The following is a 15,299-nucleotide window of genomic DNA, read 5'->3' as shown; positions in this document are numbered from 1 at the left end:
CAGTGTGACAGGGTCTAGGTCTGCTGGTTCAGTGTGACAGGGTCTAGGTCTGCTGGTTCAGTGTGACAGGGTCTAGGTCTGCTGGTTCAGTACCACTACGTCTTGGCTGGTTCAGTGTGACAGGGTCTAGGTCTGCTGGTTCAGTGTGACAGGGTCTAGGTCTGCTAGTTCAGTGTGACAGGGTCTAGGTCTGCTGGTTCAGTGTGACAGGGTCTAGGTCTGCTGGTTCAGTGTGACAGGGTCTAGGTCTGCTGGTTCAGTACCACTACGTCTTGGCTGGTTCAGTGTGACAGGGTCTAGGTCTGCTGGTTCAGTGTGACAGGGTCTAGGTCTGCTGGTTCAGTGTGACAGGGTCTAGGTCTGCTGGTTCAGTGTGACAGGGTCTAGGTCTGCTGGTTCAGTGTGACAGGGTCTAGGTCTGCTGGTTCAGTACCACTACGTCTTGGCTGGTTCAGTGTGACAGGGTCTAGGTCTGCTGGTTCAGTGTGACAGGGTCTAGGTCTGCTGGTTCAGTGTGACAGGGTCTAGGTCTGCTGGTTCAGTGTGACAGGGTCTAGGTCTGCTGGTTCAGTACCACTACGTCTTGGCTGGTTCAGTGTGACAGGGTCTAGGTCTGCTGGTTCAGTGTGACAGGGTCTAGGTCTGCTGGTTCAGTGTGACAGGGTCTAGGTCTGCTGGTTCAGTGTGACAGGGTCTAGGTCTGCTGGTTCAGTGTGACAGGGTCTAGGTCTGCTGGTTCAGTGTGACAGGGTCTAGGTCTGCTGGTTCAGTGTGACAGGGTCTAGGTCTGCTGGTTCAGTGTGACAGGGTCTAGGTCTGCTGGTTCAGTGTGACAGGGTCTAGGTCTGCTGGTTCAGTGTGACAGGGTCTAGGTCTGCTGGTTCAGTGTGACAGGGTCTAGGTCTGCTGGTTCAGTGTGACAGGGTCTAGGTCTGCTGGTTCAGTACCACTACGTCTTGGCTGGTTCAGTGTGACAGGGTCTAGGTCTGCTGGTTCAGTGTGACAGGGTCTAGGTCTGCTGGTTCAGTGTGACAGGGTCTAGGTCTGCTGGTTCAGTGTGACAGGGTCTAGGTCTGCTGGTTCAGTGTGACAGGGTCTAGGTCTGCTGGTTCAGTGTGACAGGGTCTAGGTCTGCTGGTTCAGTACCACTACGTCTTGGCTGGTTCAGTGTGACAGGGTCTAGGTCTGCTGGTTCAGTGTGACAGGGTCTAGGTCTGCTGGTTCAGTGTGACAGGGTCTAGGTCTGCTGGTTCAGTGTGACAGGGTCTAGGTCTGCTGGTTCAGTGTGACAGGGTCTAGGTCTGCTGGTTCAGTGTGACAGGGTCTAGGTCTGCTGGTTCAGTGTGACAGGGTCTAGGTCTGCTGGTTCAGTGTGACAGGGTCTAGGTCTGCTGGTTCAGTGTGACAGGGTCTAGGTCTGCTGGTTCAGTGTGACAGGGTCTAGGTCTGCTGGTTCAGTGTGACAGGGTCTAGGTCTGCTGGTTCAGTGTGACAGGGTCTAGGTCTGCTGGTTCAGTACCACTACGTCTTGGCTGGTTCAGTGTGACAGGGTCTAGGTCTGCTGGTTCAGTGTGACAGGGTCTAGGTCTGCTGGTTCAGTGTGACAGGGTCTAGGTCTGCTGGTTCAGTGTGACAGGGTCTAGGTCTGCTGGTTCAGTGTGACAGGGTCTAGGTCTGCTGGTTCAGTGTGACAGGGTCTAGGTCTGCTGGTTCAGTGTGACAGGGTCTAGGTCTGCTGGTTCAGTACCACTACGTCTTGGCTGGTTCAGTGTGACAGGGTCTAGGTCTGCTGGTTCAGTGTGACAGGGTCTAGGTCTGCTAGTTCAGTGTGACAGGGTCTAGGTCTGCTGGTTCAGTGTGACAGGGTCTAGGTCTGCTGGTTCAGTGTGACAGGGTCTAGGTCTGCTGGTTCAGTACCACTACGTCTTGGCTGGTTCAGTGTGACAGGGTCTAGGTCTGCTGGTTCAGTGTGACAGGGTCTAGGTCTGCTAGTTCAGTGTGACAGGGTCTAGGTCTGCTGGTTCAGTGTGACAGGGTCTAGGTCTGCTGGTTCAGTGTGACAGGGTCTAGGTCTGCTGGTTCAGTACCACTACGTCTTGGCTGGTTCAGTGTGACAGGGTCTAGGTCTGCTGGTTCAGTGTGACAGGGTCTAGGTCTGCTGGTTCAGTGTGACAGGGTCTAGGTCTGCTGGTTCAGTGTAACAGGGTCTAGGTCTGCTGGTTCAGTGTGACAGGGTCTAGGTCTGCTGGTTCAGTACCACTACGTCTTGGCTGGTTCAGTACCACTACGTCTTGGCTGGTTCAGTGTGATAGGGTCTAGGTCTGCTGGTTCAGTGTAACAGGGTCTAGGTCTGCTGGTTCAGTGTAACAGGGTCTAGGTCTGCTGGTTCAGTACCACTACGTCTTGGCTGGTTCAGTGTGACAGGGTTGAGGTCTGCTGATTCAGTACCACTATGTGCAGTTGAAAGCTCTGACAAAGTTCTGTCAGTGTTAGATGTTTTGGGCCTTTATCGTGTAGTGTGGCTTGTGTTACGAGACGGTCCCGGTGATTGATAAAGGTTAAATAAAATAAAATAAGTTTGTGACCTATTTTAAGATGCCTACTTTCAGTTTTTCCGAACTCACTTCATTCACTCATAAGCATAGAGCGAGGCTAGCCCTGCTGGTGCTGACACAGGTGCAGATGAAATACACCGCTGTGGTTAACGTAGCCTAGGTCTGCTGATGTCGCCTCTCAAGACAATCGCAGAATGTGACGACAGAAGCAAATCGTACAATCTGGCCAGGTTGACATTAAGATTTTAATGCGGTAACATCGCACAGTGTGACGTGATAATTGTAAAAGACTGAATCCAACGTAAAGTCTGCAAAGGCCTTTAGATGTTGTTGAACACTTCTCCATTTTCAGTTCATGAAATACTTTTCAGACACCTCATATCCTTCCTTTATTGACTGAACATTGTGATAGATGGCATCTCCCCCCAACCCTGAAACAACCAATGTCAAACTGATCCAGCTGAGGGTCAAGTGTCTCTGGGCAGGACAGTTTCAGCATCCCAACCATCACTGGAATGGAACACTGGAATGCAGTGGTTTAGAGGACAGGTGTTGGTATCATGTTGTCATCTCAAGGACAGGGTCAGCTGTTCTGGCTACCGCAGTGTCCTGCTGGCTTACAGAGAGCTGGAGAGGAGAGATGGGCCTCCACTACCGCAGTGTCCCGCTGGCTCACAGAGAGCTGGAGAGGAGAGATGGGCCTCCACTACCGCAGTGTCCTGCTGGCTTACAGAGAGCTGGAGAGGAGAGATGGAGAGGAGAGATGGGCCTCCACTACCGCAGTGTCCCGCTGGCTTACAGAGAGCTGGAGAGGAGAGATGGAGAGGAGAGATGGGCCTCCACTACCGCAGTGTCCCGCTGGCTTACAGAGAGCTGGAGAGGAGAGATGGAGAGGAGAGATGGGCCTCCACTACCGCAGTGTCCCGCTGGCTTACAGAGAGCTGGAGAGGAGAGATGGGCCTCCACTACCGCAGTGTCCTGCTGGCTTACAGAGAGCTGGAGAGGAGAGATGGGCCTCCACTACTGCACTCTGCTCCTATCAGAGAGTGTTGAAGTCATCAAGAGGTGGGCTGAGAGAATAGGGGGGGGTCGTTCCCCCCTCAAAAGCACGAGAGAGGATTTCAACCCCCATCATCTCAGATTGTTCTGAAATCTGTTAGAAACAGATAAGACTAGCATTCCAGCAACATTATATTATTGAAATATCATTTGATCTCTGAGAAATTAAGCTAAATGATTGCATCCAAATTGGCCATTTTTTTAAATGTAGTACCTAACATCCGATTTGGACCAAACCTTTTTTTTCTAACAATAAGTAAAACATGAGGAATCCAAAGAAATTGTTTCCTTACCCTGTAAGCAGATTATTGACAAGGTATGACAGCATTCTATGCTTTGGTTTTGTTGGCCGCTGTTTCAAATGCTAACTTTGGCCCAAATCCAATGCAAGTCATTGTTACCTATATTAGCATGTTCATGTCATACCATGTACATATAGACCGCTTACAAGGAAACTGTCATATTGTAATTTGGGCAAACTATCCTACTCTCTCTCTGCCACTCTCTCTCTCTCTCTCTAGTTAATTGTTCAAAGTACTCCTTCGAAATCAATGTTAAAGTCAAAGCTAATTCTGTTATCGTGGCATTGCTCTGCTGCCATAGAAAGAGAGTGAGGTGCTTCCTTAGAGAGAGAGCAATGTACTTTAGTAGAGCGATTTTGTGAGATAGAAGGGTGCTGCTTTAGAGAGATGGAGAGAGAGGGGATGTAGAGACAGGATGGCTGTGGGTTGGGTCTCTTTCGTGTCAGGTCTTCCTGTTGACCACATTGACAGGAAGATAGAGGCCTCTGCATCTGGAACTGTCACCTCTCTCTCTCTCTTTGACTGGTAACTAATGCAAATCACATGTATATGGACTGGGCTAGTCTAACACTAATGTAAATCAAATGCATACTGGGCTAGTCTTTAACTAATGTAAATCACATATGGGCTGGGCTAATCTATAACAGGGATGGGGAACTGGCGGGGTCCCCTTTTGAAGTCCCTCGGACACAGTCAATTGAAGTTAATTCATTAGGCCCTCATCTATGGATTTCACATGACTGGACAGGGGTGCAGCCATGGGTGGGCCTTGGAGGGCATAGGCCCCTCCACTGGGGAGCCAGGCCCAGCCAATCAGAATGAGTTTTCTCCAAAAATGTAGCTTTATTACAGACAGAAATATTCCTCAGACCTGAAAACGGCACCATTTAAAATGGCCTTTTATTGTCCCCAGCACAAGGTGCACCTGTGTAATGACCATACTGTTTAATCAGCTTCTTGATATGCCACACCTTTCAGGTGGATGGATTATCTTCGTAAAGGATAAATGCTCACTAACAGGGATGTAAACAAATTTGCACACAAAATTTGAGAGAAATTAGCTTTTTGTGCATATAGAACATTTCTGGGATTTTTTTTATTTCACCTCATGAAACATGGGACCAACACTTTACATGTTGCGTTTATATTTTAGTTCAGTATATATATATATATTTTATAGCAACACAAGACACCTGTCTGATTTAGGTATGTCTGAGTGGACGAGTCCATTGCAGAGGGGATGGCACACCACTATCACCAGTAGTACATTTAGCCTACCGTTAATTCCCATCATTTCTAATCTACAATGTTTGTTTGGTTACGGTAATGCATTCAATATATCATTATTACAGTCTTACCATTGTCATTGTTGGAGTGGACACGTTGTTTGCAGAGCGTACAACCTAGGCTACACTTGTGATAAAAAAACGTTTGGTTTATTTCACGCCATTTACGAGTTGTCAATTTATTCATTGTCTTTTGTTTGGAGTGCTCCTGTCAATCTTGATTGAGGACATGCACCTAGCCTGTTTGAAAAATATTCCCAGCTCTCTTTCGATAACGACTCATGCTCTGATCTGGTGGAAACGTCATAAAATAGGCCTACCTGATTACTTCTTATCCCTTGCGCAAAATAGCCCACAGCTGTGTTTGTCTGGAGCTCGCTGGTGCGGAAACTCTGACAGCCCAGAATATTTTATACAATGTTGCAAGTTTGCTAGCACAAGCTTTGGGCTGGACCAAGTTGACAGTTCTACAATGTTTCTTACAGACAGTCCATGCATAGCCAATGTGATTTATAGGATATCTGTTTTCATCAGGATATGTTCTACATGCAGGCTGTAGTGTATTTGTTGGATTTATGTAGGCTGTTTTATCATATTACCAATGGCAATAGAAGTTATATTTAAAATTGTATCATTTTCATTTAGATATAATTTTGATTAACCACTACATTTATTTTGAGATATGAAGACTTTTTATTATAAATTGAATTAAACTGTTCCACAAAAAATTTGCATATGAAAATCATAATGGATCAGTAGAAATGGTACGATAACTTGGCACTCCAAATGGAAAAGGTTACCGGCCGCTGGTGTAGCCTCATACCGGCCGCTGGTGTCGCCTCATACCTGCCGCTGGTGTAGCCACTTACCGGCCGCTGGTGTAGCCTCATACCGGCCGCTGGTGTAGCCTCATACCGGCCGCTGGTGTAGCCACTTACCGGCCGCTGGTGTAGCCACTTACCGGCCGCTGGTGTAGCCTCTTACCGGCCGCTGGTGTAGCCTCTTACCGGCCGCTGGTGTAGCCTCTTACCGGCCGCTGGTGTAGCCTCTTACCGGCCGCTGGTGTAGCCTCTTACCGGCCGCTGGTGTAGCCTCTTACCGGCCGCTGGTGTAGCCTCTTACCGGCCGCTGGTGTAGCCTCTTACCGGCCGCTGGTGTAGCCTCTTACCGGTAACTTCAGGAGAGTAACGGCAGAATCTGAGAAGGCCAGCAGCAGCAGGATTAGGAGGATCAGGAACAGTTTTTTTTCTTCTTCTGGTTAGGCTATATTGATCTCTAACTCCCTCTTGAGTAATTTGTGTAACTTCATTTTTAATCACAGTGCTTAAAGCATCAGACAACCTCTGTGGCCTACGTATAGTTGATTTTATTCAAACATAGGGTGTATCTACAGTTGAAGTCGGAAGTTTACATACACCTTAGCCAAATAGACTTAAACTCAGTTTTTCACAATTCCTGACATTTAATCCTATTACAAATTCCCTGTCTTAGGTAAGTTAGGATCATCACTTTATTTTAAGAATGTGAAATGTCAATAAGTGTCAATAGTAGAGTGATTTATTTCAGCTTTTATTTCTTTCATCACATTCCCAGTGGGTGAGAAGTTTACATACATTCAATTAGTATTTGGTAGCATTGCCTTTAAATTGTTTAACTTGGGTCAAACGTTTCGGGTAGCCTTCCACAAGCTTCCCACCATAAATTGGGTGAATTTTGCCCATTCCTCCTGACAGAGCTGGTGTAACTGAGTCAGGTTTGTAGGCCTCCTTGCTCGCACACGCTTTTTCAGTTCTGCCCACACTTTTTCTATGGGATTGAGGTCAGGGCTTTGTGATGGCCACTCCAATACCATGACTTTGTTGTCCTTAAGCCATTTTTCCACAACTTTGGAAGTATGCTTTGTGTCATTATCCATTTGGAAGACCCATTTGCGACCAAGCTTTAACTTCCTGACTGATGTCTTGAGATGTTGCTTCAGTATATTCACATAGTTTTCCATCCTCATGATGCCATCTATTTTGTGAAGTGCACCAGTCCCACCTGCAGCAAAGCACCCCCACAACACAACATGATGCTGCTACCACCGTGCTTCATGGTTGGGATGGTGTTCTTCGACTTGCAAGCCTCCCTCTTTTTCCTCCAAACATAAGGATGATCATTATGGCCAAACAGTTCTATTTTTGTTTCATCAGACCAGAGGACATTTCTCCAAAAAGTACGATCTTTGTCCCCATGTGCAGTTTCAAACCCTAGTCTGGCTTTTTTATGGCGGTTTTGGAGCAGTGGCTTCTTCCTTGCTGAGCGGCCTTTCAGGTTATGTCGATTTAGGACTTGTTTTACTGTGGAAATAGATATTTTTGTACCTGTTTCCTCCAGCATCTTCACAAGGTCCTTTGCTGTTGTTCTGAGATTGATTTGCACTTTTCGCACCAAAGTACGTTCATCCCTAGGAGACAGAACACGTCTCCTTCCTGAGTGGTATGATGGCTGTGTGGTCCTATGGTGTTTATACTTGCGTACTATTGTTTGTACAGATGAACGTGGTACCTTCAGGTGTTTGGAAATTTCTCCCAAGGATGAACCAGACTTGTAGAGGTCTACAATTTTTTTCTAAGGTCTTGGCTGATTTCTTTTGATTTTCCCATGATGTCAAGCAAATGCACTGAGTTTGAAGGTAGGCCTTGAAATACATCCACAGGTACATTTCCAATTGACTCAAATAATGTAAATTAGCCTATCCGAAGCTTCTAAAGCCATGACATCATTTTCTGGAATTTTCCAAGCTGTTTAAAGGCACAGTCAACTTAGTGTATGTAAACTTCTGACCCGCTGGAATTGTGATACAGTGAATTATAAGTGAAATAATCTGTCTGTAAACAATTGTTGAAAAATTACTTGTGTCATGCACAAAGTAGATGTCCTAACCGACTTGCCAAAACTATAGTTTGTTAACAAGAATTTGTGGAGTGGTTGAAGATCAAGTTTTAATGACTCCAACCTAAGTGTATGTAAACTTCCGACCTCAACTGTATATATGGAAAAATACACGTTTTAAATTTTTGACCAATCAAAAGAACAGACGACCAAGATTTTGTTTAGTCGGGGACATCCCTAGATTGGATGATGGTTGTCATCTGTCTGCTGTACCAGGAAGTGTTTCTTGATCAATGTGATTGTTTCCCTTGTGGTTTTATAGCTTATGTACTTTGCAAGTTATTTCAATACATCCTGTTATTTCTGTGCAAAGACAATATTATGTGTCTGCAGTCACACAGCTTGCTCTAAGGACTGTGGTGAAAGCCCACTGGGTAAAAACGGGTTAAATCAACATTGTTTCCACGTCATTAAAAAAATAAAAAATAAGTATTGTGTTGACATTGAATTAAAGAGGAAAACTGTTTGGATATGAAGAAAGTCATCAACCAAAAGGGAATTTCCTATTTTTTCACCAAACTTTTAACCTTAATCCAAGGACATGGTGACATTTCATGTTGAATTCATGTTAGTTGACAACTCAACCAAATGTAAATCAGAACTAGATGTTGTCTGGCTAGATGTTGTGTGTGTGTGTGTGTGTGTTTTCCCATGTCTTTGAATGTTTGTTGCGGTCCAGCCTGGTTATGTGTATAGCATCTGTAAGCCTACTGTTTGTGTGGATATTTAGGAAGTATTTAATTTAATGGATGGTGTGTTTTCTCTCCATCAGGGGTGAAGCTGTAGAAGAATAGCTGAAGAGAGAGAGAGAAGATGCCTCCTCCCCCGCCACCCCCTGCCCCTCCCCCACCCCCAACCTTCGCTGTGGTAAGCACGCCAAAGACGTCCTAGTTCTATTGAAACTACTCATATGAGTTAACATGACAATGGAAAATTCATTCAATTTAGATGTAATCTTAGCTGAAGACAGCATCACCTTCTGTCAGAACTTCTCATCACCTTCTGTCAGATAACTTCTCAACACCTTCTGTCAGATAACTTGTCATCACCTTCTGTCAGATAACTTGTCATCACCTTCTATCATGAGTGATTGAAGGGAAATGTCTTAGGTCAGTACAGTTTTGACCTTGTTCAATAGGGACACCTTGTGGTAGTGGAAGGAAGCGTTTCCAGCATGGCAATGTGATTGTGCATGTTGTAGTCCTAGGTAATACTATATCATTTCCTATATTACTTAACTGGCTTCTTTTGTTTGTGTTGTCAACATTCGCAGGCAAATACACAGAAGCCGTCACTCAGCAAGAATGAATCACAAGGAAGAAACGCCTTGCTGTCTGATATCGGCAAAGGTGCTCGTCTGAAGAAGGCTGTCACCAATGACCGGAGTCAACCCGTCATTGACAGTGAGTAAACATTTCTCTGATGGTGTGTAATCAAAAGGCTTTGCTCAGAATGTACTCATCCTCAGTTTAACAATTAGGAAATATGGAAGCTACTTGAAACCTACAAAGGCCTTCTGCAGATCATTAGATTTCAAAGGCTATGGTCTTGTGCCGGAGGAAAAGAGATTGAATACCTTTCTTCACAGAACCCAAAGGTGGAGGAGGTGGTGGAGGAGGAGGTGGAGGTGGTGGAGGAGGAGGAGGTGGAGGAGGAGGTCCAGTACTAGGAGGTCTCTTTGCAGGAGGCATGCCCAAGCTTCGGTCTTCAGGAGGGAACAGCAACGGTAATAATCCATCATGTGTATAATAAGAGGCTACAATGCACTGCAGCCTCTTGAGGTTGTATTACTGTGGTTTGTAGCCGTGTTTCAGATAAGCCGTGATAACTATCTTGAACAAGTGTAATGTGTTGCTATATGTAAACTGCACTGCACCACCGTTTTATACACGAGGGGAGGTCCTCGGGACACGTCAATCACAGGTCTGTCAGAGTTGACCAAACTGCCGAGGTTTATTACATAACAAAACAATAATACAATTCATGACCCCAGAGACACACTGGCTCGGAGGGGGTCGGCAGGGGTCCCCCCCCCCAAAAAAAGTAACTCAGTCCAACTTTAAACGTACTCTTGAAAGTTGTATCGTGGAATGCACAAGGCACAATTTCTAAATTGGGTAGTGCATCATCAGTTGCTCTCGTCATCTTAGTATTGCAGACCTTAGGGAGTGAAGCTCCCCAGTGCTGGAAGGTGGGCCCCGAGTGAAAGAGTTTGGGAACCACTGGTATAGAAGACATACACTATGGATAGCAGCAGGGCAAGAAATAATGCCAAGACTTGCATGTAAAACACTTTGCATAAAGTATATTCACACACTTTGTAAGATAACACTGGTGAACAAACACTCTTTGTAAGATAACACTGGTGACTAAACACTCTTTGTAAGATAACACTGGTGATTAAACACTCTTTGTAAGATAACACTGGTGACTAAACACTCTTTGTAAGATGATAACACACTGGTGATTAAACACTCTTTGTAAGATGACACACTGGTGATATTCGCATGCGAAAGCACGCATGTAAATTCATACGACTTGCCTCTGCTCTCTAACCAAATAGTTCCCTTCTAAAACCAGCCAGCCCTGGAGGACTCTGCAGAAAGGGTGACAAAACATAAAAACAAACATATAACAAAGAATATTAAACTAGTTCGCTTGCTAGGGCAATACCAGCTCATTTTCCCGGGCGGACTAGACAAACCAAAAAATTACCTAATAAGGGACACACAATTCTTTGAAAAATATAAACATTAATTATAACCCTGGCTCCTTTATAAAATAGCAATATTAAAACTACAATACTTTATTAAATACACAACATTATTAAAAAGACACAATTCATATTACATTGTTAAAAGCGAATACGTTTCTTAGTTCCTGTGCTATACCCTGTTCCCAGCTCACAACCGGCTTCCAGGCCGCTTTCCCCCCAACAGCATTGAAAACCTTACTGCAATACAAATCATTGTTTTTACATAGCTGTCGTTTACTTGAGTAAGCGGTAAAACATTTACAGAAAAATAAACAAAAGTTGCTGACCAAACGTTTGACAACTTGCCACAAGCACAGCCCATGGGTGTCGTCCATGGCAGAAACACTGGCTCGCTAATCGAGAGTTCCGGCTCGGTAACTTATACTCCAATTCTCACCTGGTCTCACATTCACACCAGTCACTAGGTGACACGGGCTACATATATTTCTGTAATGCATAGAGGACACTAGTTGGTTGGTTGTTTTTAACCATAGCTCCATGTAGGACAAAATTATGATTGACAAAGTGTGTGATGTTTGAAACCCTTATGCTTCCACAGGAGGCCCTAGGCCCCCCATGGTACCTCTAGGAGGCCGTTCCTCAGGCCCCAGACCGTTTGGTGGTGGGGGCCCCTCCGCTGGCCCTCCACGGTTCTCAGGGGCCCCAGCCTTTCCCCGGAGCAGCGCCCCCGACCTCCCCAGGGGACGGGCAGGCCCCCCGCGACCAGAGACCCCTGGCGGACCCCCTCCCCCCGTCCCCAACACCCCACGGCCCAACCAGAGCCGAGGGACCCCGCCTGTTCCAGGAGGAGCCCGGATCCCCAGCTCAGCCCCGGCCCCTCCTCCACCCAACCTTGCAGGCAGACACCAAGGCCTTCCCCCTCCCCCTGGCCCTATAGGGGCCCCGTCTGGGCCAAAACCCTCCTTTGGGGCCCCTCCGGTTCCCAGTAGTGGACGTCCCACTCAACCCCCAGCCCCCCACCCTGGCAGACCCTCAGAGGACCCCTTGCCCCCACCCCCACCCCTGGGGGGCCACCGGTCCTCCATATCTAGAGATGGACCCCCACCGCCACCATCTTTCAACTCCAAGCCCCCCAGCTCGTCTTCCTCTCGGCCCTCCATCGGCGGTGGTGGAGCTCCCCCTCTTCCTCCTGGCAGACCGGGCCCTCCACTGCTGCCCCCAACGCCTGCGTTAGGAGACACCCCCAGACTGCCACAGAGGAAACTTTCACTCAACTCGCCGGCACCCCCACCTGGCCGTTCAGGGCCACTGCCACCCCCTCCCAGTGAGAGGCCGCCCCCCCTGGGTAAAAACTCCTCAGGACGGACGGGTAAGGATGCCGCTTCCTTCAGTCTCCCCTCAGGTCATATAATGATGACCACTGTCTCTTTTTGGGTTAGCTTAGCAACTACAAACATAGCTAACCTTTCTGTGGTCAGTTTGGTCAGACATCAGTACACCGTGTATGTGTTTTGAGACTGGATGGAATGTAGTTTGTAGCTATGACATATAGCGATGATATACATGATGCTATTATATAGAACTAGTGTTGTATTGAACTCTGTGGTGTAACCTCTTCTCCCCCAGGCCCGCTCCCTCCTCCTCCTCCCTCCTCAGGTCCACGTGGAGGCAGTATAAGGTCATCTCCAGTCCCCTTACCTCCTAACCGCCCGGGAGCAGAGCCCTCCCGTGGGGGACACCGGCCCCCGCTCCCCCCAGACCGACCGGGAATAGGAGGCCCTCCTCCCCCACCTCCAACCATGGGCAACGGCTTCCAGAACTCCCATCCCCAACACGTTGGTGAGTGTAACGGAAGGAATTCATATGATGAGTAATCCTGCTTGAGACCTTACTCCCTAATGTGCCTTAGCTCCAATTGCTAATGACTTGGCTTCAGCTCAGTGGGCTAACAGTTTTGTGGTGCAGAGAAGACCCGTGTTTGAACCCATATAGGTCTTTAACTGACCCGGCTGAGAGTTGTGTTTCTCTCTCTGTCAGATGAGTGGGAGGCCCGGTTCCAGTTTCACCCTGTCTCAGACCTCCCTGTCCCAGAGCCTTACATCTCCTGTCAGAAGACATACCCCAGCAAGTTGTCCAAGACTGACGGCATAGGTAGGAACCAAGGGCTTTCCTCCCAGAACTGGGTCAAATGCACGTCAAATACTTTGAAATTCTTGCGCTTCAAAAAGAGCAAACTCCAAACTCCAAGCTAAATCCAGGGGTTTATATATGTATTGATTTGTCCCAGTTCTGGTTCCTCCTGGACGTTTCCAGCCTTCCTTCAGAGTATCTTCCTGTCCTTGACAGCCTTCTTGACATGTCCAACTGATTTTCCTCTTCTTTCCTTTCTAGGTTCGGATAAAAAGTTCCGGGGTGCGCCCCCACTACCCCCTATCCCCAGGTAAAGGGGTCGTCTTTGGGATGTCTCCCTCCCTCCCTCAGAGTACATGGATGTAAGTATGTCACTTCCACTGCCTCTGTCTATGAGGCTTATTACACCTCATGGATGGACCATATTTGCAGTGGGACTCACACAACCATGTGTTTCTGCCTGGAGTTGACAAAATATTCTCATTTAACGAACAGCACCCCAAACCAACCAAAGTGGCACCAGAGGCTCCTTTTATAGGCTATGCATTTGGTTTTGCTCCACTATGTAGTGTTGAAACTGTATACTTTTGTTATCATTTTTCACTGTGCCTTTTTTTTCAATTCTGGATTGTTATGAAGGATCTTTATCAGACTTAAGGGAAACATGTATGAAGGATCTTTATCAGACTTAAGTGAAGCATGTTATGAAGGATCTTTGAGACTTAAGTGAAGCATGTTATGAAGGATCTTTATGAGACTTAAGGGAAACAGTCTTGTCAGATGCTGTGCCTGTCTTCGCCAAAGGGCAACCGAACTATAGCATATCAGTTACATTGTTCTAACCATCAAAGGGTACTTTTCCATACAATCCATGTGCAGTTCATAGCATGTCGTCAACTTTGTTTTTACACGGTAGAGACAAAATGGACGCTTGTGTGTTACAGTATGCGTTGATTGAACTTTAGGTGAAAATGTAACGTTTTCTTTTTGCTTTGATAGATAGAAAAACATCCCTCATGACAGCTGTTAGTTTAATTTTGTATGATTTGAGTTGTTGGGAAGGACTCTTTGTTCTTATTTTCTAAGTTATGTATTTGACCATTTTTTACTCTACAGTTACAGTATTATCTTCTGCTTCTGTACTACTGCTCTGGGATCTCTTCGCTACTTGATATTAACATCAAGCTTGTCTCAGAACCACTTGCAGAGTGACAATCCAATATTTGACATATGAAAGTAAATCAATAAAATGTATTAAAATGTTATACATGATCCTGAAGTTATGATAGGAATGAGCTTGCTCATAGTGTGTTTAATGTATGCAAGGAGGATATGAATATGGATCAAAATATGCTGGCTGTATGCTGATGTGAGAGAAAGTGCTATGTCAGTGTTTTTTTTGTTCTGTAAAGAAGATAATATGCATTTCTGAAAAGAGAATGGGGGGAATGGCATGAGCATGTGTGTTTGACCAAAGACAATCGGCTGCACTAGGACGTAGTCTCATCCCACAGAGGCAGTGTCTCAGATACAACTTGCATTGGAGGCTACCTGGGACCAAACAGCCAGAAACATCCTGCAGAAATGGAACGTTTCAAAAAGAGGACCATTCAAGTTGTGTGTTAGTTCCTCCTTAGGTGACAGACATAATGAATGACATTCCTCATGGGGACATTTTTCTTTCAGTCTTCTTTCAGAATTGATTCTGTCTCTTTGTTCCCTAGTTATCTCTGTTAACCCAGAAGTAAAATCTAGCGTAGTTTGGTCAGCGACACGCAGAAACTGCCCACGGGAGATTAGTTCCCTATGACATTTACAATGGTACTGCAGAGTGCTTTATGCACTTTGGCTTCAAGGGAACTTATATATATATCTTTTATGCATTCAACTGCGTTTTGTTTCTGCCTTTTGAGTGTATTTTCTTCCTGATGCTTTTCAATGTAAAACAAAGCAAACTATTTCCAAATGGATTTTCTAAATAAAGCAAATAAAGTTGGAATTGAGACTTCTTGTGTTCTCGTACAATATAGAAGGAAGTTAGTTGCTTCACTAACACTCTCAAACTACACTATTTTAGAATCTAATCACATTTTTAGGGGGATATGCAGCTAGTGGAGTATTCTAGGTTTGTATATATTTTAAAGGTGTCTAGTCTTAGCTAATTCGTTGATTTATTGACCTAAATGTATTGATTTATTGACGGGTCTTAACTCACATTATACAGACATATTGAGAGACCCTTACTAACGTCAGAGATCGGTCGCTTTCCCACCCAATCAAAGCCGAGTATAGCTCCTCGAAACAACACACTTTGGCG

At 45.9% G+C, this 15,299-nt stretch overlaps 1 protein-coding gene across 3 annotated transcripts in view; it reads left to right on the top strand.

Moving 5' to 3' along the window:
• wipf1b (WAS/WASL interacting protein family, member 1b) overlaps positions 1-14,987 on the top strand; it is a 35,864-nt gene extending 20,877 nt beyond the window's left edge. For all 3 annotated transcript variants that reach the window (XM_055908503.1, XM_055908504.1, XM_055908505.1), the window contains exons 2-8: positions 8,909-9,003; positions 9,410-9,539; positions 9,725-9,862; positions 11,451-12,221; positions 12,479-12,691; positions 12,890-13,003; positions 13,244-14,987. In XM_055908503.1, the coding sequence (XP_055764478.1) occupies positions 8,950-9,003; positions 9,410-9,539; positions 9,725-9,862; positions 11,451-12,221; positions 12,479-12,691; positions 12,890-13,003; positions 13,244-13,296 (1,473 nt within the window). In that variant the 5' untranslated portion in view covers positions 8,909-8,949 and the 3' untranslated portion in view covers positions 13,297-14,987. The remainder of the gene's footprint in view (positions 1-8,908; positions 9,004-9,409; positions 9,540-9,724; positions 9,863-11,450; positions 12,222-12,478; positions 12,692-12,889; positions 13,004-13,243) is intronic.
• Positions 14,988-15,299: the final 312 nt, after the last annotated feature.

The sequence above is a fragment of the Salvelinus fontinalis genome, chromosome 41, assembly GCF_029448725.1.
Source record: "Salvelinus fontinalis isolate EN_2023a chromosome 41, ASM2944872v1, whole genome shotgun sequence".
NCBI classification, from domain to species: Eukaryota; Metazoa; Chordata; class Actinopteri; order Salmoniformes; family Salmonidae; genus Salvelinus; species Salvelinus fontinalis.
The sequence above is the reverse complement of the archived record's forward strand: the minus strand, read 5'-3'. Positions and strand labels throughout refer to the sequence as shown.